This window comes from Saccopteryx leptura, chromosome 5 (genome assembly GCF_036850995.1).
Source record: "Saccopteryx leptura isolate mSacLep1 chromosome 5, mSacLep1_pri_phased_curated, whole genome shotgun sequence".
NCBI classification, from domain to species: Eukaryota; Metazoa; Chordata; class Mammalia; order Chiroptera; family Emballonuridae; genus Saccopteryx; species Saccopteryx leptura.
Window position 1 is genome coordinate 183,763,744 of NC_089507.1, and position 26,008 is coordinate 183,789,751.

A 26,008-nucleotide genomic window follows, 5' to 3' on the forward strand; every position below is an offset into this window, starting at 1 on the left:
ACAGAGAAAGGACCAAAGGTCAGATTTCCACAACCAGAGATGGAGAAGTTTGGTAACCAATGTCAAATCATATTGTGGCCTGTGGTCACCAGGGTTATTACTGGAGTAATGCTCAGATAGAACTACATTTTGATCAAGTGAGTGGGACTGAAATCTATTATTTTATATTTCCACTGGAAATAGTTCAGTTATTCTGTATCCATAGGACAACAGCATAAAACAAATTTAAGCATTGCCATACTCTCCCTGCTTGTACAAGCAGCTATCAGAAACAGTAAGGACACCAATGGTCAACCTGATATCATTAAAATGGACAACAAAAAGTTTCATGAACTTTTCGTATCTCATCACACAGTTTTAGCTTCTCAAGGTAGAAACATCTCAGTTGAAGAATAGTCAACACCAGAAATTATTGGCAAATTATGAATTCTCTAACATCAAAAGTAACAGAAAAACTAATTTGAGCACTAGAATTTGAGAGTGTATACAGTAAGTACAAAACAGCCATAATCATTTCAATTAATCCTTAGGTCCATCCCAAGAAATGTTCAAAAGTCATATTTTTTTAAGAGAAAATGAATTTCTATGATGTTCCAGAGCCTTAGTCGTTGCAGGTGTTGGCCTAGCTACCCAAGATCAGACAAAATGAAGTGAAGTAAGGTCAGTTACCTACTACAAAAAACAAAAGCTGAAAATAAAACTATAAAGCCTATGACAAGGCAAGCCAACTTCACTTCCACCAACTTGGTGGCTCTCAGCCCTGGCTGCACCTGAGACTCCCCAGGAGACAGAACAAATCCTGATGCCCAGGTCACACCCAAGACCAACGGCATCAGAGTTTCCAGGAGTAAGACACAGGCATTTGTAAGTTTCCCAGGTGATTCCAGAAAACAAACAAGTTGAAAACCACTGCTCTAGTAAATGGACAAAGTGGAGACCAACAGCAGACCTTCACCTGGGGCTGCTTCCAGCCTCCATGAAAATGAGCTCAACCTGGCAGTGAGAATCAGTCCAGGCTGAGGAACAAAATAGAAACAAGAGGCAGGGTCAAAGGAAACAGATGGACAGCTGTCACAGGAAGTGGAAGAGGGGACGAGATCAAAAAAGAAGAAGGGATTAGCCAAAATCATATCACATAGATACAGACAACAGGGTAGTAACAGCCAGAGGAAAAAGGAGTGGAGGTAGGTGTAGAGCAGTGGTCCCCAACCTTTTTTTGGGCCACAGATCGGTTTAATGTCAGAAAATATTTTCACGGACCAGTCTTTAGGGTGGGACGGATAAATGTATCACGTGACCAAAACAAGCGTCAAGAGTGGGTCTTAGATGGATGTAACAGAGGGAATCTGGTCATTTTTTAAAAATAAAACATCATTCAGACTTAAATATAAAAAAAAAAAAAACAGAAATAATGCAAGTTATTTATTCTTTCTCTGCAGACTGGTACCAAATGGTCCATGAACTGGTACCGTCCGTGGCCTGGGGTTGGGGACCACTGGTTTAGGGGACAAAAGGTGGAAGTGAAAGTGGGAAGAGACTTTTCATGGGGTGTGTGGGGGCATGATGTGGTGTGTAGAGGGTGTTACATTGATTGGGACACTTGAAACCATGTCAACACAATAAATTAAATACTAAATTAAAAAAAAAATACAGACTCAGGCCTGGCTTGTGGTGGTGCAGTGGATAGAGCTTCAACCTGGTATGCTGAGGTCACTGGTTCAAAACCCTGGGCCTGCCCGGTCAAGGCACATACCATAAGCAATCAATGAACAACTAAAGTGAAGCAGTTGTGAGTTGATACTTCTCGCTCTCCTCACTCTCTCCTCTCTCTGTGAAATCAACATAAAATCTTTAAAAAAAGAAAAAAGACTCAGTCCTGGTCAATATTTTACCTATCAGGTACAAAGATCATGTACCTGCTCTTGAGGAGTTTGTACAGTTTCTGGATGTGATTTGTAACTGATTTTGAGTGAATGTGATGAGGGCAGTCGCATGTGTGTCCCCAAACAGCAAACACAACAGAGATAAAAAGGAAAGACTTGCTCCCAGGGTGATGGCCAGGGAAGAGAGCTCCAAACCACCTCCATGGGAGAGAAAACATGTTAGGAAAGGTGCTACCAGGGGAAGGAAGGGCGTAGGCAAAGGCCTAGAAGTGCAGAGTCAGGGGCCAGCAGGAAGAGCTGAGCATGGGGATGTAAGGGGAGTTGGATCAGACAGCTCAAGAAGACTCTCTTCTGTCTCAGGTGCCCAAACAGCCCTGCAATGCCTACTGTTTGCCTCTAGGATTCCAGTTGTCCCCCCAGTTACAGTCAGACACCACACTATCACAACACATAGTTCTCCAAAGGGGAGGGGTTGCAGGGGAGGGACATCCTGCTGCAAGGAACCTGATAAGGTCACCAGGACTATCCCTCAGGCTTGTCTAGGTCTCTGTTAAGCTTATAAAAGAGAGATTTCACAAAGCAGAAAGCTCATTTTTATTTTACAGATTTATGAAGGGAGCTGGTCTGACTGGTGCAAATGTCAATCAATTCCCATCTTAAAAAACATGCTGAAATGAGAGGGCAGTCAGCAGCTAGAAGGTTGTAACCCACGTGGGAAAACTAAGCACAGAGGTTACAAGCGAGTGAAGAACGGATAATGAAAGTGAATCTGTGAAAAAGGCTTAAGTAATTAATTCTTCTTCAAAATATGCATCAGATTTCACAACTATAATTTTATAGCCGGCCCTTTTCAAAAGATTTCGACAGGCCTGACAGTTATTTGCTCAAAGCCGTATGATATTTCACAGGAAGAATTCTTAAATATAAAACCATCAGGAATCTGGTGAAAGATGGCTTTCTATGTTTTATAGCAAGTGCAGTCACCCAAGGGTATGGGCATAGATCACACATCTGAAGGGCCTTAACAGTTTCATTTATCACTTGTTGAATGTCCTGGGTTGTTCAGATTCTAGAGATACTTTTACTTCTGACCTTGGTTACCTATATCCAGTATGAGAGTGATAACTCATTAATCAGTTTCCAAAATCACTTGAACAAAATGCTACCAACTGGAATCTCCATTAAATCAGATGATGGAAAAGAGGGATCAATGTGTCCCTCATTATCTATATCATGACTGACATCGCTGGCTTGAAAAGAGCACTGGGTATTCTGTTTTCCTATTAAACAGGCCCATTGATGACTGATCGACTATTTCTCCACAGCCAGGAAGTCCAGGGTCTCAGAACACGCACAAGATAAAGCCCCTCAACATCCTAAGAATATAATCCTTGCTGTTGGTTAAGTGAGCACAATCTGAAGTAGGTTGAGTATGCCTGGGTCCAGGTTCCAGTCACATTCCAACACAGGTGGTCTCTTCATGACCTTGAGCCAGCTGCTTAGCTGTTCTGAATCTCTTCATCAATGAGAATAACAGCACTTAACCCACAGATTATTTTGTACCTCAAATGGATTCATATAAATGAAGCACCTGACCCAGACCAGCAGAAGGCACAAGGTAAGTTCCCAGTAAGTATCTATCATCACTGTTAGCAGTCCGTTCTTCTCCATGAAGGTCACCTCCATATTCAAAGTGCTGCACATTGGGTCTATAATGTTTGACTGCTTCTCATGCAATTGAAAAGAAAATCTTAAGAATGTACATGATAAATGTAATATACATATGCATATATAACTATAGGTTTATATATATTTATGTTGACATGTATATATAGTAATATACCTAATATATATTATATAAATACATAATCATGCCTGATGGATAAATAAGACTTAAAAAGAGAGAGAAGACCTTCCTCTCAACCCATCAATTTTTCTAACTTAGAAACATCTAGAAAAATGTTGTAGCCCTGCAACTAACAGTTGCATGTGTGTGTGTGAGTGCACATGTATGTTTCAGTGCATGTTTTGAAGGAGGAGGAGATAGCGTTAGAGAGAGAGAGAGAGAGAGAGGAGAGAGAGGGCAGTGTTAGGGCAGTATATAAGGAGAAAGGAAGAGTGAGTTAGATCAACTCAAAAAGAAAACTGCTATGAAGATGCTTACAACCTGTAGTTAAGATTGCTTTAAAAATTGACTAACCTCATAATGTTCTGTTCTTATCAAAGACATGGCTGCACAGATATATGATAATTAAAGTACACAGAAATGATTAGAAGGCTTTGGTCATCAACGTGCCCACTGAAAACCTCATTTAAAGCTCACAGTTTCTATCGGCAATTGGCTAGGGACACACCTTCCCAACTGCTCAACTTCCTTCAGAAATCCAACATTCATTTTTGAAGCAGAGTAATGATCTGGTGATGCATAAAGATGGGATTGTGCAGGAGACACAGGTCAGTGTTGGAATGGGCAGTGACTTCAGGTCTAGCACCCTGATTCCAGCACGACTCTCACACTTGCATTTGGATTTGTCACGCTTGGGTCTTTAAGTCCCTCAGCGAATGAGATAATTTGAGAGGCTGTAATATAACCAGGAAAGGAGAATTTGGATTCTTCAGATCAAACGCTTGCTGAACATATTTGAGAACTTTGACAAGTATGTGTAAGGACCAGAACTGTAGACACTGTATCCTAACCATGGCCCGTTCTAGAACTGGAGGGTGTTCCTCTGCGTGCTGCCCCCACACGTGGAGAAGTTAGGGCTGCTCTCCTGGCGGAGCAGGGAAGAAAGCGTTGTTTGCTTGTTTTTGACATCTTTGCCAATTATTAAGCAACTTATTGTCAGCAACTACCTGTAAGATCCCCCTATTGTCTCTTAATGTTATAGGCTGAGAGACGTTTGTTAGAATTAGGTCTACAATAAGAGAGATCAGGCCCTGAGTGAGAGCCTGAGAACATTTCTTGAATTCTATTATAGGGCCTGGACATATAGGTCAAGAACATTCTTAAAGGCGTTTTCTACTTCTTGGTTATAGGCAGAGTAGAGGAAGTTGTCCCGTAAGCGAATTCCAGTAAGTGAGTCGACAGAGCTCCGTGTCTCACTACCTCGCTGGTGAGTGACAGACACCAGATGAGCAGCGAGCACAGATAGTTGATCTCATTCGTTCAGAGCCAGCCACAGAACCCCACCAGTCTCCAAACAGACACACATCACCCTTGGCGGCTCTCTGGGGCCAGCCTGTCCTTACCAACCTCAAAAGCCACTAGTGGCCCAGGGTCTCTTCCCCAGAAGGACAGAGACCTCCCCCTCTCTCTGCAGCACTGAATGGAGGTACCGGGCGGGCCCTAAGGAAGCCCGCTCAGATCCTGGATCGGCCAAGCTCTGAGATGCAGAGCACACGGTTGTTTATGGGTGGTGTAGTGACAGGCAAACCGCAGTGTCCCCTTGTTCACTATAATGGGGTGAGTTGAACGATTCGGCTGTCAGAGCAGCGTGAGGCCTCATTTTTCTTCCCTGCAGCGCAGGGTGCCCCTTGCTTCAGCCAACATTTGATTGTGATTAATTTGTCAGGGACGGCTGTACAATGGAAATGGAGAAATGGATTGCCAATTACAGCTGGTCTTCTCTCACACTGCCTGGCAGACGGGGCCTTTCCGCAGGGCTGACAGCCCAGAGCACACTGGATTCAGTAGGGGAGGAAAGGAACGCATTCTCCAGTGTGTTTTAAAGATGACAAAGGGGTCAAAGGTGACTCATTTTTTTATTTACCACCCTTCAAGAGGCTTGTGCCTGTGTCTCGGCCCTCTTGGCAAGCACCACAGGGGGGAAAGCCACTCTGAGGTTTGCTTTTTATTCTGTGGATTTAACATGTTTTATATTTTTGATTGAAGTCTTAACAGCACAAATGAAAGGTGTGAAAGAGTTTATTCCATACTTCATACCGGAAAAGCCCAAAGGGAAGCATAGCTCTGACTCGCTCAGAGATGTTTAAAGCATGCTAATGGTGAACAAATGCAAAATGCATGTAGGCATGCCACAGTCTTTGCTTTTATTTCCAAAAGGCAATGCACAATTTCACATTTATTGTTATTACAATATATATTGATTGTTACTTGTCCTCTCATAGAAGAGATGACCTTTTGTAATTTAACAATGTCCTGAAGAAATAAATTAATAGAAGAGGAAATGTCTTTAGTGATCAAGCCTTCAATGTTTCCTAATCAGATTGGCTTTCAGAGGGTGAATGAGATGGACAGAATAACATTGTGCACTTGTAGAAAATCTTTGATAAACTGACATTAATATTTATAATTCTAAAAATCTCATTGCCCTCCATATAGACTTGAGCTACAACTGTGGAAGGACTGCACTCTTTTTTTTTTTTTTTTTTGTATTTTTCTGAAGCTGGAAACGGGGAGGCAGTCAGACAGACTCCCACATGCGCCCAACCGGGATCCACCCGGCATGCCCACCAGGGGGCGATGCTCTGCCCATCCGGGGCATCGCTCTGCCGTGACCAGAGCCACTCTAGCGCCTGGGGCAGAGGCCAAGGAGCCATCCCCAGAGCCCAGGCCATCTTTTGCTCCAATGGAGCCCCGGCTGTGGGAGGGGAAGAGAGATACAGAGAGGAAGGAGAGGGGGAGGGGTGGAGAAGCAGATGGGCGCCTCTCCTGTGTGCCCTGGCCAGGAATCGAACCCGGGACTTCCTCACGCCAGGCCGACGCTCTACCACCGAGCCAACCGGCCAGAGTCAGGACTGCACTCTTAATTTATTCTCACAAACATGATTTCCTCATTTGTGGGGTGGAATAGGTGACATAGGTCATGTTTTAGTGGAAAAAAATAATTGCTATTATCCTGTAAAGAACAGATGAAAACATGAACACTGTTATTTAATAATAATAAGATTAAAAGAGAAATTCTTAACATCCTAAAATTTTCCTACATGTTATATTAAAACTCTTTGAGACCGAAACACACATATCACATTCTCTCACATTAATACACAAGAAAACACACATAATAGAAAAATATATAAATATATCTTCTATTATGTATTTTACACATATGTAGCTCCTTGGCATTTCCATCTCTTTCTGTCACTCTTGTCCTTCACCGTCTCCTCATGCTCACCGTGTTTCCTGCTTCTTACCTTACCCCATGGCTGAACAAGTGGTTTTGATGGAAGACTGCTGGGAGAAAAACTAGACTGGGATATCCCCTATATACACACATCTTCATGCACACACACATAAACACATACAAACACACACATACTACCCTTAGGTACCAGTATGCTTTCAACATGTGCAGAGATCTGACAGAAAGAATTTCAAGTTAAGTATGTTTACACTTCCCCGACCCTGATGCACATCCCTGTATTGTCCTCACAATGAGGCATATTTTCATTGTTTTATGAAGGATGAAAAAGGCTGATGAGTCTTCGTTTCCTCTTAGACACAACATGGTGTGACAGCAACCCTGTGCACTTCACTTTCTCTTTCACCATGGATGAGGGAATAAAGTATTTGCAAAGTGGAAAAAAATTGAAAGGCAATAATTTAGGATGCTAACCTTTTCAGCAGCAGTGCCAGCAGCTCTCTCTAGCTTGCTAAGGGATTCTGAATTTGGAGATGCTGAGAACCCCTGAGCTGCTGGTGATCACTTCCCCAGGTTCCTCTAATTATATGTGAGGGCTGACATTTGCAAGGTTGGTGAAATGCCTGGATTTTAAAATGGGGCATTGGCAGTGTGCCAGAGGCACCATAAACCATGGAATGGGCATCTTTCTGAGGGTTAATTTTATAAGATTTATTGGAAGAGAACTGTAAAATTACTTAACAGGTAAGCTTTACGTTACCTATCTGTAAAGCTTTTGTTTAAAGAAATGGATCACAATATATTTGTTTTAGAATATAATGTGATAGTTCAACTGAAAAATAATTTCTCACTATGCCCTGGGACCCCAAAGATATTACAGATGCATCAAATTTTACCTTTCGAAAAGGCTTTGATAATAAAGTAGGAGCATTATTGATATGATGCATAGATGGGTATGTAAGGGCCTGCCCTGTGGTGGCACAGTCAGTAAATGTCAACCTGGAACACTGAGGTCACTGGTTTGAAACCCTGGGCTTGTCTGGTCAAGGCACATATGGGAGTTGATGCTTCCTGTTCCTCCCCCCTATCCTCTCCCCTTCTTTCTCTCCCACTCCCTGCATCTCTAAAATAATTTTTTTAAAGATGGGTATGTAGATACTGTCTATATTAACTCAGTCTTCATAAGTTGCTGATGGTAAACCCAGTGGCCTCGGGTAGGGTGATCTCTACAAAAATGGTGTGGCAAGAAAAAGAAATTTGTATAGAAGAGGCGGGTGGTAGTAGGGGCCTGAAGGGAAGTCATGACCCTTTAATGGGATAAGTCTTTGGGATTTGGTTCTGGAAAACCCTCAGCTCAACTCCTTTTATTCTTCTAATAACAGAAAATATATATTAATATTATTCCCAACTACATATGAGGAAGCTTAGAACAGAGGTTCAGTGAAGAGGTTAGTGAGCGGACCATCCTGGATGGTAATCTCATCCCCTTCTGATTCCCAAACCCTCACCAGGGCATCTGATCTCAGTTTCCACAGGAACTAGTTGATTATGGCTATGCAAACAAAACAAACAAAATAACAAACACAAAAACAGAAAACAAACAAACAACTTTGGGTCTCACTTTTGCCAGCCAGAAGAATGAGAAACTAAGACAGGGATGATATCCAAAATGGCTTTCAGCCCGAAGATCCTCCGATCTTAGAAATAAAAAAAACTGTGAAAACTTTCTGAGTGTTTTAGGCAACAAACCTTTCCCCTCTTCAAGCCAAGGGGCAGTATAACTATATCTGGTCCCCAAGGTTTCCTAGAAAGTTTGCATTAGAAAGCTGTCTCACAGAACCACAGTTTGGTTTTGTTCATTAGAATATGCCACAGCTGTTTTAGGACATAGGGTTTAATTTTTGAGACCACAAATAAGTACAATTACTCTGTCTCTCTTATCACTGCAAGATTTTCATTTATATGCAGACAAAAAATATTTTTATTCTGGGGGTATAGATAAACTGTGGTGAGCTTGGAGTTGTAGAAGCAAGGTGACTTTATTTTTTAAGCAATAAGCTACAGTGGTTATGACTAGTATAATATAGAGATCATGGTGTGATGTTACGAAGAGGTTTCATTTCCAGACAGCTGAACTTACGGGGCTTAACCACAGGACCAGAGGTGACTAAGAGGTGACAACTGGCTTTCAGAGAAACAGCAGAAGCAATCCAACAGAAAGCAAGGTGGTTCTCATGATAAGGGACAGCTGACTGGTGTCATGCAGAGCCCAAGGAAAGCCTCATTCAAATAGTAAATTACTTGTACAACAGATTAGATACTTTTTCAGACTCTAGTGATACAAGTAAACACACACACACACACACACACACACACACAGCCTCTACTCTCGGGGAACTCAGATTCCAGAGAGAGAGTAATAATGATAACAGTAGTAGCAAACATAAAATTACTACTAATGATAATAGTAACAATAATTATTGAATGTTTATCTTTATGTATCTGATACCATGATAAGCACTTTAATGTATTATCTAATTTAATCTTACAACAACTCCATATTATGGGCATTACTGAGAGTACTGAGGTCTAGAGAGAGTTACTGGCCTGAGGACACAGATAATCAGAGACCAACACAGAATTTGAACCTAGATCTAGGGGACCCTGACACCCAGGCCCACAGCCACTTTTATAGGTGCCCTCCTTCCCCATCATCCCTAGGTACTCTAAGAGAGCTCCGATATATTTATAATTGCATGTAAAGACTGATCACACATAATGATGCAAGAAACCTACATCCCCACCCAGACAAGCAGAATACCAGAATCAAGAAGCACAGGTTGCCTCTGAAGAGGCTTGAGAGGAAATGAACGGGCAGTCAAATAATGAAAATGAGAATTGTTTCAGAATAACAAAAAATAAACAACAGAACACCACTGTATCACAGTTATAATTTATACATTCAGACACATAAGTATACCTAAATTAACTACATATGAGCATTATTTATAATAGCCAAAAAGTAGAGACCACTCAAACATCTGTTAACTGATGAATGGATAAGCGAAATATGGGACAACTATATAATGGATTATTAATAAAAAGAAATTACTGATATATGCTACTGCACAAACGACATTTGAAAATATGCTAAGTGAAAGGGGCTAGTCACAAAAGAGCATATATTTCATTATTCCATTTACACAAAGTATCCAGACAGGCAAATATATAGAAACTGAGAATAGATTATTATTTGTCTAAAGGTGAGAGAGGGCTAAGGCATGACAGCTGTTGGAGGGAGGCGAAGGCTTGACTACACTTAAGGATTTAGCAGTGAATTAATTTCCATGTATTTTTCTCATTCAGTCTTCAATGACCTTCCTTTTTCTTGCTCCTTGTACAGTATGTGTATCTAAAGGTTGATGTTAAATAAACAGAGGTCAGCTCTCTTTCAAAGGGACTTCAAAAATAATTCTGACAGTTCTTAGAGAAGTCGAGTGTGTTTAGCTCTTTAGGATAATGATTTTCATGTCAAATCCTTTCTGGTCAATGGTTCTATTTTTAAAATGCATTTGAAAGAGATTGTATTAGTTAAGGTAAAGCTAAGCTGCTGTAACAAAGAGACTTCAAAATAGTGACTTATTGAATATGAATGCTTATTTCTCTCTCTGACAACAGTTCCAAAGTGAGCGTTCTGCTTGTGGGAGAATCTGTCCCCCTCTGTCACTTAAGGAGCCAGCCTTCCTTAAAGTGTTGTTCTCGCCCACTCACCTTTCTGGCTCCAGCAAAAGAAACACCCAGGATGGGTACACAGCCTACTTTGTGGTATGTGGACTCAAGGTGGAACTTATCACTTCAACGTACCTTCCACTGGAGAAGAATTGGTCTCATGTCCACTTAAATGCAAAGAGGATTGAAAATTTGGTCTGGCTAGAACTGATGTGTCTGATGACAGTTCTGTTACATGGAAAGAAGGGGGCACTGACTAATGATAAACTTTTAGGGACCATCACTATTACATAGACCAAAATCCAAAACGCTAATAACACAAAATGCTGGTGAACATGTGGAAGAATGGAAACTCTCCTTCTCTGTTGGTGGGAATGCTACATAGCACAGCCACTTTGGAAGACAGCTCGGCAGTTTCTTACAAAACTAAACATATTCTTACAATATGATCCAGCAATTGCACTCCTTGGTATCTACCCAAAAGGAGTTAAAAATGTATCTCTACACAAAAACATGCACATGGCTGTTTATAGCAGCTTTGTTTATAATTGTAAAAATTTTAAAGCAACAAAGACATTCTTCAGTAGGTGAATGGATAAAGAGTAGTACATGCAGACAATGGAATATGAGTATCAAGCCATGAAAAGACATGGAAGAACCTGACAGGCATATTCCTATGTAAAAAGTGCCAGTCTGAAAAGGCTATGATTCCAACTACATATCAATCTGTCAAAGGAAAATAAAAAAAGATCAGGTTTGCCAGGGGTTGCAGTGGGGGGATGAATGGGCAGAGGACAGAGGATTTTTAGGGTGGTGAAACTACATACTTTATATGATATTATAATGTTGGATACATGACATAATACTTCTGTCCAAACCCATAGAACGTCTATGAAGAGCAAACCCCAAGGTTAAACTGTAGCTTTTCCATGATGACGATGTGTCTCTGTGAGTTCATGCTTTGTCACTGATGCACCACTGCCGTGCCTGTTGCTGATCACAGGAAACGCTGTGCACGTGTGCCTCAAAGGGTCAGCTCATGAAACCATATTCAAATGTGACATCATTGAGATGGCTTTGGCCCTAGCGCTGTATTTTCCCAAAGAGAAATAAGTTACACTGATTCTAATGTTATTTTGCTATGACCGCCCGCAATTAACTCAGGGACTGCCAAGAACAATAACGCTTGGTGCGGTGGGAATAACGTGACCAGGACTTTAAAAAACACAGGACATGAGAGGAGGGAATTTATGAGGAGAAACAAAACAAAACAAAACAAAAGTCATCATTAAGCACCTGAAAGGAAGTTTTCAAAGCGCATAGAAATATCAAAGGGAAGAGAAGAAAGCGAGGGGGAGGGGAAAGCTGTCAGGAGGGATAAAAGGGAGAGCACACATTTTTGTCAATTTTGCTCAGGTTTCCAAATGTATTACATAAGGGAACTCCTCCCGCGCGCCCAGAACGGCACAGCAGAGGTGGTCACACCCTCTGAAATCTGTCAGCGTTTAGAGCTCACAGAGGGCATGCCCTCAGCGTTGGGTGGAGAATGCCTTGGTTTCTTGCCAGGTCGGGTCTATGAATTTAGACAGATGTAGTGATAAAAATTATTTGCCGAGGAGATACAGGTTAACAAAACATCGCGTTGGTCTCCTTTTTAGCCATTAGAAGCAGAAGAGCAAACCCGAATGCAAATGAGGGGTTCAATCAGAAAGCCGTGTCTTGGCAGCATTTCGGGGAGAGCAGAGGGGGACCGGGCGATATGCTAGAAACAGGCCTCCGTGTTGGTAACAGAAATATAATGAATCAACGTGGAAGCTGCTCTAGCGGACCTACACTGCACTCACAGTCTTTTTTTTTTTTTTTTTCCTGCGAATTTCCAGCTAGTAACTCAATGTCTGAGATTCCTTCTTCTCCAAAAAACACCACTTCATACCTGGAAAGCAAGATTCAAAAGTTTTCTTTTTCTCCAGAGACAATATTTCCCCAATTGCTCAAGGGATACACTTTTCCACATGGATTTCATTTCTGTTCACGGTACTACTGAGTCTCATAAAATGGACTAAAATTATTTTTGCTGTGCACTTCTCCGTAAAAATTCCATTGCTATGCATCATGTCTAGCCTCTTTTGTTAAACTTATTAGCATCACAGTGTCCGAGTCCCGCTCCCAGGGCAGAGGCTCACGCCAGATCTGAAATGTCCATCAGGGAAGTTCAAATCTGTCCTTCCGAGACGGGCTTAGCGGCCAATTCAAGTCTTAAACAGGAATCTGGGCGTTTAGAGCCCCTTTTAAGGCTCATCTGGATCTGTTTTTCCAAAAGTAACAGGGGCCTTTCTTTGGTATTTTGCCAAAAGTGGCTGTTCGTCCTGAGTGTAAGCAGGCGGTCCGGGCTGGCGGAACCATCCTGGAAACATTATGTGGGGGCAGCAACAGCAGAAGTCTGGCCCCTATTCCAGGGAACTTCAAAGCCGCCCGGGTCTGCTCCCATTGTGTTTCTCCCTTAAATTGGGGGAGTCACGGGGCAGGTGATCTTCAGTCTATGTCTTTCAGAAAGGTGCAGCTGGTGTTTCTACCATCCGCTCTTGTCTTCAAAAGGCTGAGGAAAGGGGAGGGGCTGGGAGAGACACTGGCTTCCACCGTGGTCCCCAACACCCCCAAAGCACTGGTGGGCACCAGATCACCAGGCACGCTTTGAATGCAGTGATGATGTCTGAGTTTCCATGAATTGGGAGGAATGCTTACTGTTTAAAAACTGCCCTGGCATGAGCTCATCTTGGCAATTAAATTAAAACAGTGGCTCTGCCACAGTCAAAACTTGGTTATGGAAGTAGAGTTGCGTTGGGTCTGTGGGCCATCAATCTAAAAGAGAAGTAAACCCAAAGCAAACAGTATCTGAGAAATTACAGCAGGTGGGGAGGTGGACTGGCACCAGGGCGTGTCAGGAAGAGTCAGAGTGGGGCCTCAGAACAACCTGTGCCCCCTCAAGAGCCCCTCGCCCTGTGGGCCATAACAGACACTAAATTTTCTTAAGTGATGCGAAATGGCATTCACCTTGGCTCTGCAACTGCACAAGTTCTTGTGCATTTGTTTTACCTCGTCAATGTAAACACTGCCATGCTTATCAATATCATTTCCAGTTTGAGAAGGTTCATTAGAAGCACATTTGTTTTTCCTAAAATAGAGACATTTGTCCACTAAGGAAATGGGTAGCTTTCTCTACCTGTTATTTTGCCAATCAATAATTCCTTGTTGTTGTTGTTGTTTTGTGGGGTATTTTCTACCTTGAGTTAGGCAGTACTTTGGGTTGTAATCATTATCATTGTTCTCAAACAGCAAATATATGCTGAGCTTCTGCTGGAGACACCATGCTAGGCACTGAGTTTGCACAAAATATGCATGAGGAAATCCCTGCTCATTAAAGAATCCTGAAGCATCTGTGAACACACGATAGATAAATGAAAACCAAGTGCTATGTAACAGTATAAGAGAGCAGTTGTTAACTGCCCAGATTACAGATGCTGACAGATTTCAGAAGACATCATGGCCACCAAAAGCCAGTATATTCAAGGAAGGCTTCTCAGTGTTCAAGTTTCGACCTGCATAAGTATGTATGATAGGTTTTTGTTTGGGAATTGGGGTACATATTGGGGTAGAGCAGTGGAGGTGATGGTGTGCATGAGTCTGGTATATGAGCACAGGCGTGTGTGTGTGTGTGTGTGTGTGTGTGTGTGTGTGTGAGAGAGAGAGAGAGAGAGAGAGAGAGAGAGAGAGAGAGAGAGAGAGAGAGATAAGGAAGGGACCTGAAAAGGTACAAGCTATGTTCTGTGATTCATCAGCTTACTTGTCAGTAACAGAAGGTGTGCCTAAGATGGATGGATACCAAGAAGTACCTCAAACTATATTCTGGAGAAAACACTAACCCTGAGAAAGGTAAAAGGAACAACTTCTCTGGTCAAAAAACCATAGGAAAGTGCTGCAAACTAAATACCCTTTTTAAAAATGCATAAGCAAAGATACATACAAAATTTTTGGCACACTGATCATCATCCTGGAAAAGAGATTATTTCTTCTCTTCACAAGTTTTGAAAGCATTGGTTTAGGGAAATACATAAAAATGACTACTGTTCTGTCTAGAAAGAATGCACATTGGCCCTGGCCGATTGGCTCAGTGGTAGAGCATCGGCCCAGCGTGTGGAAGTCCCTGGTTTGATTCCCGGCCAGGACACACAGGAAAAGCACCCATCTGCTTCTCCACCCTTCCCCTTCTCCTTTCTCTCTATCTCTCTCTTCCCGTCCCACAGCCAAGGCTCCATGGGAGCAAAGTTGGTCCAGGTGCTGAGGACGGCTCCGTGGCCTCTGCCTCAGATGCTAAAATGGCTCCAGATGCAACAGAGTGATGCCCCAGATGAGCAGAACATTGCCCCTTAGTGGGCATGCCAGGTGGATCCCGGTTGAGCACATGCAGGATCTCTCTGCCTCCCCGCTTCTCACTTCAGAAAAATACAAAGAAATAAAAGAATGAAAATTAACCTAAAAGTAATAGAATATGATCAAATTCTTCTGAGCAAATGGGAAGAAGCACCAAGTGGAATTTTAGAAAAACTAATCTAGGAAAGGTTAGAATGTGGGATAGGAAGACAGCCTGGAGCCAGGAGACTCTTCTGAATATTTGCCTTAATTCATTCTCGCATGACTTACAAAGTGTTGGGAGCTTTGTTTGCTTGCTCTTTAAAATTTTCCATTTTAGCTCTGGACTATTTTTAAAAATTTTTTAGGCCCTGGCTGGTTGGCTCAGTGGTAGAGCGTCGGCCTGGCGTGCGGGGGGACCCGGGTTCGATTCCCAGCCAGGGCACATAGCAGAGGTGCCCATTTGCTTCTCCACCCCCACCCCCTCCTTCTTCTCTGTCTCTCTCTTCCCCTTCCGCAGCCAAGGCTCCATTGGAGCAAAGATGGCCCGGGCGCTGGGGATGGCTCCTTGGCCTCTGCCCCAGGCACTAGAGTGGCTCTGGTCGCAGCAGAGCGACGCCCCGGAGGGGCAGAGCACCGCCCCCTGGTGGGCAGAGCGTTGCCCCTGGTGGGCGTGCCGGGTGGATCCCGGTCGGGCGCATGCGGGAGTCTGTCTGACTGTCTCTCCCCGTTTCCAGCTTCAGAAAAATACAAAAATAAATAAATAAATAAAAAATTTTAAATCACATTTATTGGGGTGACAATGATTAATAAAGTTATATTGGTTTCAAGTGTATATTTCTATTATGATTGGAAAAAGACTGTACATAGTAGATTTATAGTTATATATATGTAAAACAGTTTATTCTTATGTTATTATTATTAATTACTTTGTTATTTTTCATACAAACAACTGTAAAGCTACTTTTGTCCCACCCTGTATATGCAGTGGCCTACTTCCTTTAGAAAGATATTACACTTCTTACAAAAATTAGGGGATATTTCAAAATGAATATGAAGCAATAAAAGAAAGAAGCATTTGATTTTTTTTTTCTTTTTTGTATTTCTCTGAAGTTGGAAACCCGGAGGCAGGCAGACAGACTCCCGCATGCGCCCGACCAGGATCCACCTGGCACGCCCACCAGTGGGCGATGCTCTGCCCATCTTGGGGCGTCGCTCTGCCGCAATTAGAGCCATTCTAGCACCTGAGGCAGAGGCTATGGAGCCATCCTCAGCGCAGGGCAAACGCTGCTCCAATGGAGCCTTGGCTGCAGGAGGGGAAGAGAGAGACAGAGAGGAAGGAGAGGGGGAGGGGTGGAGAAGCAGATGGGCGCTTCTCCTGTGTGCCCTGGCTGGGAATTGAACCCAGGACTCCCGCACACCAGGCCAACGCTCTACCATTGAGCCAACCGGCCAGGGCCTGATTTTTTTTTAATTAAACAAGAACATCAGAAAAGCAAATGACAAGTCCAAAAAAGTTGTTCAGTTATGAAAAGGAGATGCAAAACCAACTTTTATTTCATTGGTGAAAATGCACTATATAAAAGGCTGAAAATATTGGAGTATCTATACATTCCCTGATCTTGAAAGTGCATTTTGAAATATCCCCTAACTTTTGTGAGCAGTATATTTAAAAATATCAATAAATAAAAGTAAAAGTAAAACTGATTTGGATAATGGAAGAGACAAAGCAGGGTTTCAGAATAAGAGCAAAAAAAGCTAATTAACAGTACATGGGTACTAGAAGAAAATGAAGTAATCTAAACTTGAAGTGAAGTAATTTAAAAGTTACTAGAAGTAGATTTATAGAAGTATGTCCCAAGGAGCTAAACACAAATTTAGTCACCAAGCTCCATGTGGCTAACCAACAAAGGAATTCAAATTAAGTAAGGGCTACTTCAGTTTTGATTTAATTCTTACTATCTCCTCTCTTAAGCCTCTAATTTTAAAGTTCCTCCTCCTTTTCTTTCAGTTTTATATTTTCTTTTTAGGCCGTCCCCTCTTTTTTTTCTTAAGTGAGAGGCGAGAGGCAGAGAGACAGACTTTCACATGCACCCCAACTGGGCTCCACCCAGCAAGCCCCCTATTGGGGGTGCTTGGCCCATCTAGGGCTATTGCTCCATTGTTTGGTAACCAAGTTATTTTAGTGCCTGAGGTGAGGCCATGGAGCCATCCTCAGTGCTCAGGGCCAACTTGCTCCAACTGAGCCATGGCTGTGGGAGGGGGAGATAGAGAGAAAGAGATAAGGGAGATGGGGAGAGGTGAAGAAGCAGATCCCTGACCGGGATTCAAACCAGGGATGTGTATGAGGCAGGCCAATGCTCTATCACTGAGCCCACCATCCAAGGTCTCATTTCCCCCCTCTGTTTTTAAGTGTATCATGTTTAATTCACCCTTTGAAATTTCTTACACGTTATTATGAGATTCTCAGAGACGAAACAGACATAGTTTCAGTTTATTACTATGGGAGGAGACATAGATTGATGTCTGAGGTAGGAGACTTAATTCTTCTCAATCTGGTATTTCTTTTGATGATTTTGATGAGAATAAAGAGGAAAATACTGGCCTGACCCAAATTAAAGGAAAAGGATTTGGTCACACTCTTGAATAATTTAAGGCATGCCTTCTTTCTCTGGATCTCACTGCATACTGTGCTTCTTTGTGCCTCCCAGATAGAACTCTTAAATATTTGCTTAAAGGAAGCATTATGTGCAAAGTTCTACCCAATCAAGAGCCAAAATCTTCACTTGTCTAGAGTCAAATCAAACTCCATGACAGAACTGGTTCTCAATTTAAGAATGCTTTCTCATGACAATCTTGATTTTCCTTGACAAAAACAAACAAAAACCAACCATCAATAACAGTACTCTGTACATCATGTCTTTACATTGGTACATATTTTATTTTCCAGATAAGAGTGCGCATATGAGAAGTTTGAGCTCAGAAAGGTTGTAATCTATTTTGCTTGATCAGAAAACCTACAATGGCAGATAAACTCCATGTTAACTGAATATTGTAAAACAGATTGATTGACAGCCTAACGAAAATGATTAGGGAAGAGTTATTGTAGAGAAGGAATATTTACAGAGCTTTAGGCTAGTGAAAACAAATGATACGAAAACATTGGCTTTTGTCTGTGATTGATGCAGTCACTACTTAAAACAATCCATCAATACCAAAAACAAATTTTTTTTTGTAGTTTATTAAAACTATTTGTTTTTTATTAACAGTCACTTCTTTGGGTTTTTATTAATTTAAATATACAGATATAGAAAAGTGTTTGCATTTTAATGTTTATTAGTTTTTAACTCACAACAAAATAATGATAATGCTAGGTTTCATATGCATTGTGATTCATCTAAGAGAAAAACCAGACTTTGTAATAAAAAAAAAAACAACTATCAGAGGTCAAATCCTACTAGAGCAAAATTTGTATTTTAACAAGGACATTAAGCCACAGTTTGGCTAGTCATTATACATGGTATCTAATACAACAGCATTCAAAAACACAAGAGAATATCAAAATAGCCTCTTGCAATTCCTTGATAGTATTTGACCTGCACTTGAGTCTCTTTCAATCACAGTAAACTATATCCATCAGAAAAATCTTTAGTTTTCCTGTTAATCTCACCTTTAACAACAAAATAAAGAAGTACGAACAGTATATAAAGCTAGATCACTTACCATAAATGCCTGTCGAAATGCAGGGAAATGCCTGTGAATAAACCACAAAAATGACAATAAATTTTAAATGAAGAACTCTGCCATTTATTTCAACACCTGTTTTGCTTAACACTGGGATAGTACCCACACCATTTATTTCAACACCTGTTTTGCTTAACAATGGGGTAGTACCACACACTCAGAGCTTTGACCCTCACTCAGATGAAGTAGGGGACACTGTGGAAACAGGCATATTTGATTCACTGAAAACATTTTCTTACCAGCACTCATACCAACTGTTAAAATGTCAGGAATCTTGTGAACCAATTGTTAAATATAGTTATTCATAAGAAATTAAATTCATTAACATGTAATGTAATATCTAAAACAAAGACTCAGAAATAATCTCATTACTTCCTACTTATTTTACCACATCTTCCTATTACCTCTGCTTTTTGGGTTACTTAGGTCTATCCTATGTGTATGGGGCAAAAACTATGTAATGGTGTGCTACTGAGCATCTTGTCCCAGCTCCACATTAAGTGATGTTGTGTTAATAGCTTAAAATCTGTAATATCAGTCAACATTCATGTTAGACTATACTTGTGGGTTAACTGAAACCATAGGTTGGCTATGAATACAAAATTTTGTAATAAGAGTATTTGGTAAGAATCAATTAACTATATAAAATTTATAATAAAGGGCATTATATATAGTTTATTCTTGTATTTGTGTGCTTCACATTCCCTTTATCAGCAAAATTAAAAACTAAAATTATGTATACACATACTCATTTTTTAAGTTGGTTTTTAAACATTTACTGGCATAGCACTGCTTATACTACATGCTACAGACTAAATATGTTCCCAGATTAGATCCTGAGCACAGAACCTCAAGATGGGATCGATGTTCCTGTAAGAGGAACACTGATGTACTCCAACACATGAGGGTACAATGGGAAGAAGGACCATCTGCCAACCAAGAATAGGGCTCTCATCAAACACCAGATCTGCTGGCACCCTGATCTTGGATTCCCAGCCTCCAGAACTGTGAGAAACAAATATTACTTGTTTAAAGCCACCCTGTTTGTGCCAAATTGCTATAGGCGCTCAAACTGATGAAGACACCACATTTTACTTAGCAATGTTTTAAAAATTCAATTGAAAGAGTAAATGAACATATGTAAAAAACAAAGTTAACTCTAAATTAGACTGTGACAGTAGAACGTCATCTGAGCATGGCAATCTCCTCTGCCAATGTACCTCTATGTAAAGTTTGCCAGGTTGTTTTCATCCTTCTGGTCTTTGAGTTTTGAAATTACCCTTTGAGTAGTATGAACATTCATATATGTTCTTTTGCCTCCTGATCATCCAGAGTGCATTCATACAAAAATTTTTATTTTAAAAATGTGTATGGCAACATTAAATAAAAGGCAAAGGTATGTTCTTCTTCTTTCCAAAAATTGGTTATCAAACAAACATGATTTTAAGTTAATAAATTAGTTACAACTGGAACTAATTTCATTTTTTGAAGAAAAAAAAACCAAACTCACTCCTGGGGGTCAGTGAGCATGAAAAAACCTCACTACTCAAAGGGTTAAAGACAAGAGCATCTGCCATAGAAAAATGTGCGTGGGAATTAATAATAGATTTTTTTTAAGTGACCAATACTGCCCTAGAGAGTCAAAAAATGCAGTTGTGACCCTGGCGGGTTGGTTCAGTGATAGAGCATTGGCCTGGCATGTGGACGTCCCAGGTTCAATTACCGGCCAGGGCACACAGGAAAAGCACCCATCTACTTCTCCACCCCTCCCCCTCTCCTTCCTCTCTCTCCGTCTCTCTTCCACTCCCACAGCCAAGGCTGCATTGGAGCAATGTTGACCCCAGGCACTGAGGATGGCTCCATGGCTTCCGCTTCAGGTGCTAGAATGGCTCTGGCAGCAACAGTGCAATGTCGAAGATGGGCAGAGCATCACCCCCTGGTGGGCATGTTGGGTTGATCCTGGTCAGGTGCATGTGGGAGTCTGACTGCCTTCCCACTTCTAACTTTGGAAACATACAAGAACAAACAAACAAAAAACTGCAGTTGCTGTTGACTGTAATAATTAGCATTATTATTAAGCTCAACAATAATAAAACACCTGTCTTTTTCATATTTGGTGATTAAATATATACATTTTATTTTCCTTAACTTTTTATAAACTGTATGCTTATACTCATTATATGGATAATCTATTTAAAGAGTCAGAAGGTATATAATTTTGCTTTAGAGAGAACAATGATTTACTCTGTTAAGTTCACCTATATGTCTGCAAAATGATAGATTTATTTATCCTGTTCCCCTACTATTTCATGTTCAGGTTTCTATCAAGAAAATAAGACAATTTCTGGAATAGAATAGGAGCTATTTTATAATGATTAATGAGTTAATTATTTGATTCCTTGAGTTTTTGAGGTGCCAATAAAACCCGAAGAATGCTGTTGAATGACTAAATACTTCCAGTGATACAGAATCATGAAAAGAGGGCATGAATTAAATTTTGAAAATGTTGGATTCTCTCTATGACCCTTTCCCAGGATGATGAGTAGGCTTGTTCTCACTGTGAAATCAACTGCAAGCTACTGTAAGCAAATTGTTATTAATCGTAAGGGCTCAGAGAATGGGAATGGACTGCTTAAAAAGATAAATGAAAGGCGAGTCAGGGTCATCCCTACAATGTGTATTATGCTCACTCATGTCCCATTGTGTCTTTTACATGACATAAATTTGGGTGAGCTTTAGAGCTCAGGCCCCAGGAATTCCACAGGGGCAAACTGAACTCACAAATGTCATCCATCTTGTGCTTGCAGTAGGTAAAGAGAAGGATTCAAGAACTGCTGCATGGACATCAAACAAAAGCTAGAACATACTACGATGCTCTCAACAAGCAAGTCCACTTTCACTCCCATCTGGGTATCCTTCTAGTTCCTGATAATGAGACTTGCCTCAAGGGGTCTATGGGAGGATATCAGATGAGTAAGCAACAGATTTCCATTCAAGGGGGGGGGGGGGCTTACTGCCTAGAGCAGAACTTCCCATGGTTGGCACTATTGGTATTTAGGATCAGACAATTCTTTGTTGTTGGGGCTTGTCCTGTGCATTTTGAGATGTTTAGCAGCATCACTAGACCCTATCCACTATGCCAATAGCATGTGCCTATGCCAGTAGCATGCCCCAATCATGACAGACAAAAATAATTCCATGGGCAAAATCACCCTCGCTGAGGGCCACTGCCCTCTAATCCATGGCCTAGAACCCAGAAGTGTTGCCAGGGTGCCTTTCCAAACACCGTCTGAGGAGCTAAAGCCACCGCACTCAAGGTCATGCCCCTTCCCAACACAGTGCACATCTAATAACTAATCAATGCAGAGTATAGAGGCCTTGGCTCATCTTGCCTCAATTTGCTGCAACACTGATGGGCTGTACCAGCTTCCCTCTGCCCACTTTTGCTCTTTTCTCCTCTCTTCTCCCAGTATTGATTCCAAGGGCACACCTTAATACTCACCCTGCACCCTAAACTCTGTCTCAGAACCTGCTTCTTTCTCAGGCTCAGTCATATGAGGTATTCTCCCATCAGGTCTAGCAAAAGAGAGCACATACTGAACAGTTAATGGCAGCTCTCATTGGCCTCAGCTCCCAGCTCTATATTGGAATCTATCATGCAGCTTAATAATTGAGTCTGTATGTACTAACTGCCTTGTAGGTTTTAACAAGGACGAATAGCTTCATCTGAAAATGACATCATTGCCATGAGTGGGAAGGCAAACAGACATGTAATGGAGGATAACTTTGGTAGTATCATCGCTCTAATTCAAACAGAAAGGCAATAATAAAGCAGAGAGGGAAATACAATATTATGGAAAAAAATATTTTATGTAAAACAATTTTGCATATAATTCATCCAAATTAAATCTCCTCCATTAATCACTTGTTATTATTAAAGAGAGAAAAAGACAGAGAGAGAAAGATTGAGGAGAGAAAAAAAAGGTGAGCAATGAGCTCAACTAGGAGATTTTCCAGCACATTGTCTGTGCTCTTTGCCATAATACATTTCTGATGGAGCCACCAGAGTGAGTAGCGTGGGATTTCTTTATTCCAAAGCCATAGTTAAGATAGCCATCTCCCAAGGAAGTCCTTTCCCGTGGAAGGATGGTAGATTTACCAAAACTCAGGCCAAGGAGCCTGGTTTGTTTGAAATGCACATAGCTCAGCAGTCACCTATAGAACCCGGGGAATGACCTCAGCAGCCTAATTTGTAAGGCTCCATATTCTCCCTCCAGCAAGACCCAGAAGTGAAAAGTCTCTAGCTAACCAGATCTAAACATATAGCCCTCAGAAACCTGCCCCATAGCACTTGAATTTTACCCAGACCCCCCCCCCCCGAATCAGCATACCCTTGCTCTCTTGGAGGAAAAATAATCATTTGATTTGAAGAGTGAGAGATTTTCCTTTTGTGAAATGATAGATTAGAAAAATTCTTCCTATTCCAGTGTGTGCTTTCCAAGTAGATTTGTAAAAACACAAATCCTTATGGCTGTGTACTGTCTCCCATGTTCTTTGATGTCTGTCTCCACTCATCCATCCCATTCTAATAATTTGAGGGCAAGGAAGGAAATACCCCCTCACCTTCTTTTTGTTGACCCTAACAGTACCTCAAAACTAAGGCAATCCAACAACACCATAACCTTCACTGGCTTGTCCTTGACCCATGAGTCTCAGTTTATACATTCCTGCAGAGTGGGAGTTTCTTCCAGTTTCTTCCTCTTTGTCCATGGTCATCACCATTCACCTATTGCTTATGCAGCAGACTTGTGAACTGAGTAGGGCTGATTCCACCCTCAGCTTTATAGGAAGTCACTGACTGACCTAAGTAAGCAGCCCTGTTCTTAGCCACAAGAGTAGATGGAAAATTCTGATGTCACGGAGCTGCTGGTATAAATGAACTATAAGGTGCTCCCAATTTCTAGAATTTTTCAATTGCTAAGCCAACACTTTTCTTATTGTTTAGTCCAGTGTTTTCCAACTATCAGTCTGCCAGAAATTTCATGCTTGTCACGAAAATTAACCACCCTTATGTTGTATAGAAATTTCTGGTGGATAGGCGCTGGTCCACAGACCGATGGTTGAAAAACACTGGCTTAGTCAGTTTTAGTTAGACTTTCCATTATTTGCAAGCAAAATCATGCTATCTATATACCTTCCATTTAAGTGCTTTTAATTAATTATACATCACATTTCACTGAATTGAAAAAGCTGTTGATTGTAAAAAACAAACAAATGAACAAACAAAAAACACTATTGTTTTGTTGAACTTTGTATACCACTAAGAAAGAGGAAACTCTTTAAATTAAATATAACAAATGTTCCCTTATTCTTTAGGACTTTTAGTGTGTATTTATTGAAATTTCTATTTTGGATTTATTTAGATATTGTCATAAGTCACATCTTGTTCTAGAGCATAGATAAAGAGAAGATAGTTTGGTTAAGTTTTCCCCACATTCAGAGCTCAATACTTCTGACTCACTTTCAAAACAGAATCATTGATGTAACTTTTCCAAAGTTTCACCCTTGTGCTCTTGAGATTAGAGGTGTTGATCAGTCATTTGTGAGTTGTCGACCCTGAACTTTTCTTCCAGGCCTCTAATATGACACTCTCCCTAAAGTTTCGAAGATGGTGCCCTCACTGCCAATAAATTTTTTTCAGACAGCACCCAAGATGCACACCTTCTCCTCAAATGGCCCCTAATTGGTTAATTGGTTGGTTGAAAGTCAAAGAGTTGCCATTGTCCAATCAACCTACCAGGAATGACAACCAGGGAAACCTTATCACAACCATGCTTGGTTGAAAAACATCCCAGTTCATGAGGCATTCTGCTTTCAAAGAAGTTAGAATCTGAGAAAATGTACATCAGCGAAATTCAACATAGCATTCTTTGTCTTTAGATATTTGGTTATCAGCATAAAGGGCTATGCCATAGTTCCCTTATCCAGATGAAGAATATTTGAGTATTTCTCAGATTGTGATAGGCCTATCTCTAAAGTATGCAAGATACTCTGAGGTGGCAAACAGGTGGGCATTGCCATTTCAATGTATATAATATGGACATATCATTTTGATATACTCTATTATTTTCCCCAAGTCTTCATCCCTCCTTCTACTATACTTTTTGCTTTGTGATATCATAGTTCCTCCACTAGAGGAGGATGCATTTTCCTTGTCCCACTGATGATAGATATGACCTGGTTTGGCCAATGAAATAACAGTAGACATGGTCATTAGGCTTGTACTTCTATACTCTTGCCTTTGGAGAAAAGTCATGAATAGGACATGCTTCCTGTAGCTGCTGGTTTAGAGAGGCTAAGAGACAAGTAGAGCAGATCAACTAAGCCCAGCCTTGATCAGCTGTGCCCCAACTCACACACTGTCACGCAAGCAAGGAAGACATGCTTCTTGTTGTTCACTAAGTTTTGAACTTTTTTGTGACACAACATTACTATGATTAATAATATAAATATGCTAAAACTATAAGTTATTATAATGTATTATAACTAGGGATAATGTCACCCACTTAGGGTGACAATATAAAGTTTCTTTTGAAAATAAAACTGTATACTTACAGAGTCTACTAATATATCAGGTAATTGTCACATTAAAAGGTGGAATGTGAACACTTAGAGAACATTGATGCAGTAAATAGTATTGAAGTAAAAAAAAAACCTATTGAATTAAAAATAGTATTGAATTTTTTGAAAACTGCTGAATTAGAAGGCAAGAAGAGACCAGGTCACTCACTAGCGATAAAAACCTGACAGCCAACGGCACGGTCCCCACAACGCCTGTTTCTCCATCTATAAAGGGGCAGAGTTGGACTAGATGGCTTATTCCGCTCTTAGATTCTATGATGCTATAAAACAGCCTGTTATCCTTCTCTATAGCTCAGAATAAAGGTGACAGAGAAACAGGCCATTTTATAGCACCCTGCACTCCTCCTTGTGTTCGGACGTGGGAGGAGGCAACGTGGCAATGGTGATGGCTGTCGCTCTTGAGTCAGCACGCTGTGCTGAGCACCGGGCCAAGGGCCCTATGCATATTATCTGATTCACTTTTACAAACACTCCCGTGATAAAGAACATACGACCCTTTTT

The 26,008-nt window shown here is 41.1% G+C and overlaps 1 protein-coding gene across 4 annotated transcripts in view; it reads right to left on the reverse strand.

Moving 5' to 3' along the window:
• The window catches only part of MACROD2 (mono-ADP ribosylhydrolase 2), a 2,059,933-nt gene that overhangs the window by 580,201 nt on the left and 1,453,724 nt on the right, over nt 1-26,008 (reverse strand). For all 4 annotated transcript variants that reach the window (XM_066387117.1, XM_066387118.1, XM_066387116.1 and 1 more), the window contains exon 7: nt 18,845-18,875. In XM_066387117.1, coding sequence (XP_066243214.1) covers nt 18,845-18,875 — 31 coding nt within the window. The remainder of the gene's footprint in view (nt 1-18,844; nt 18,876-26,008) is intronic.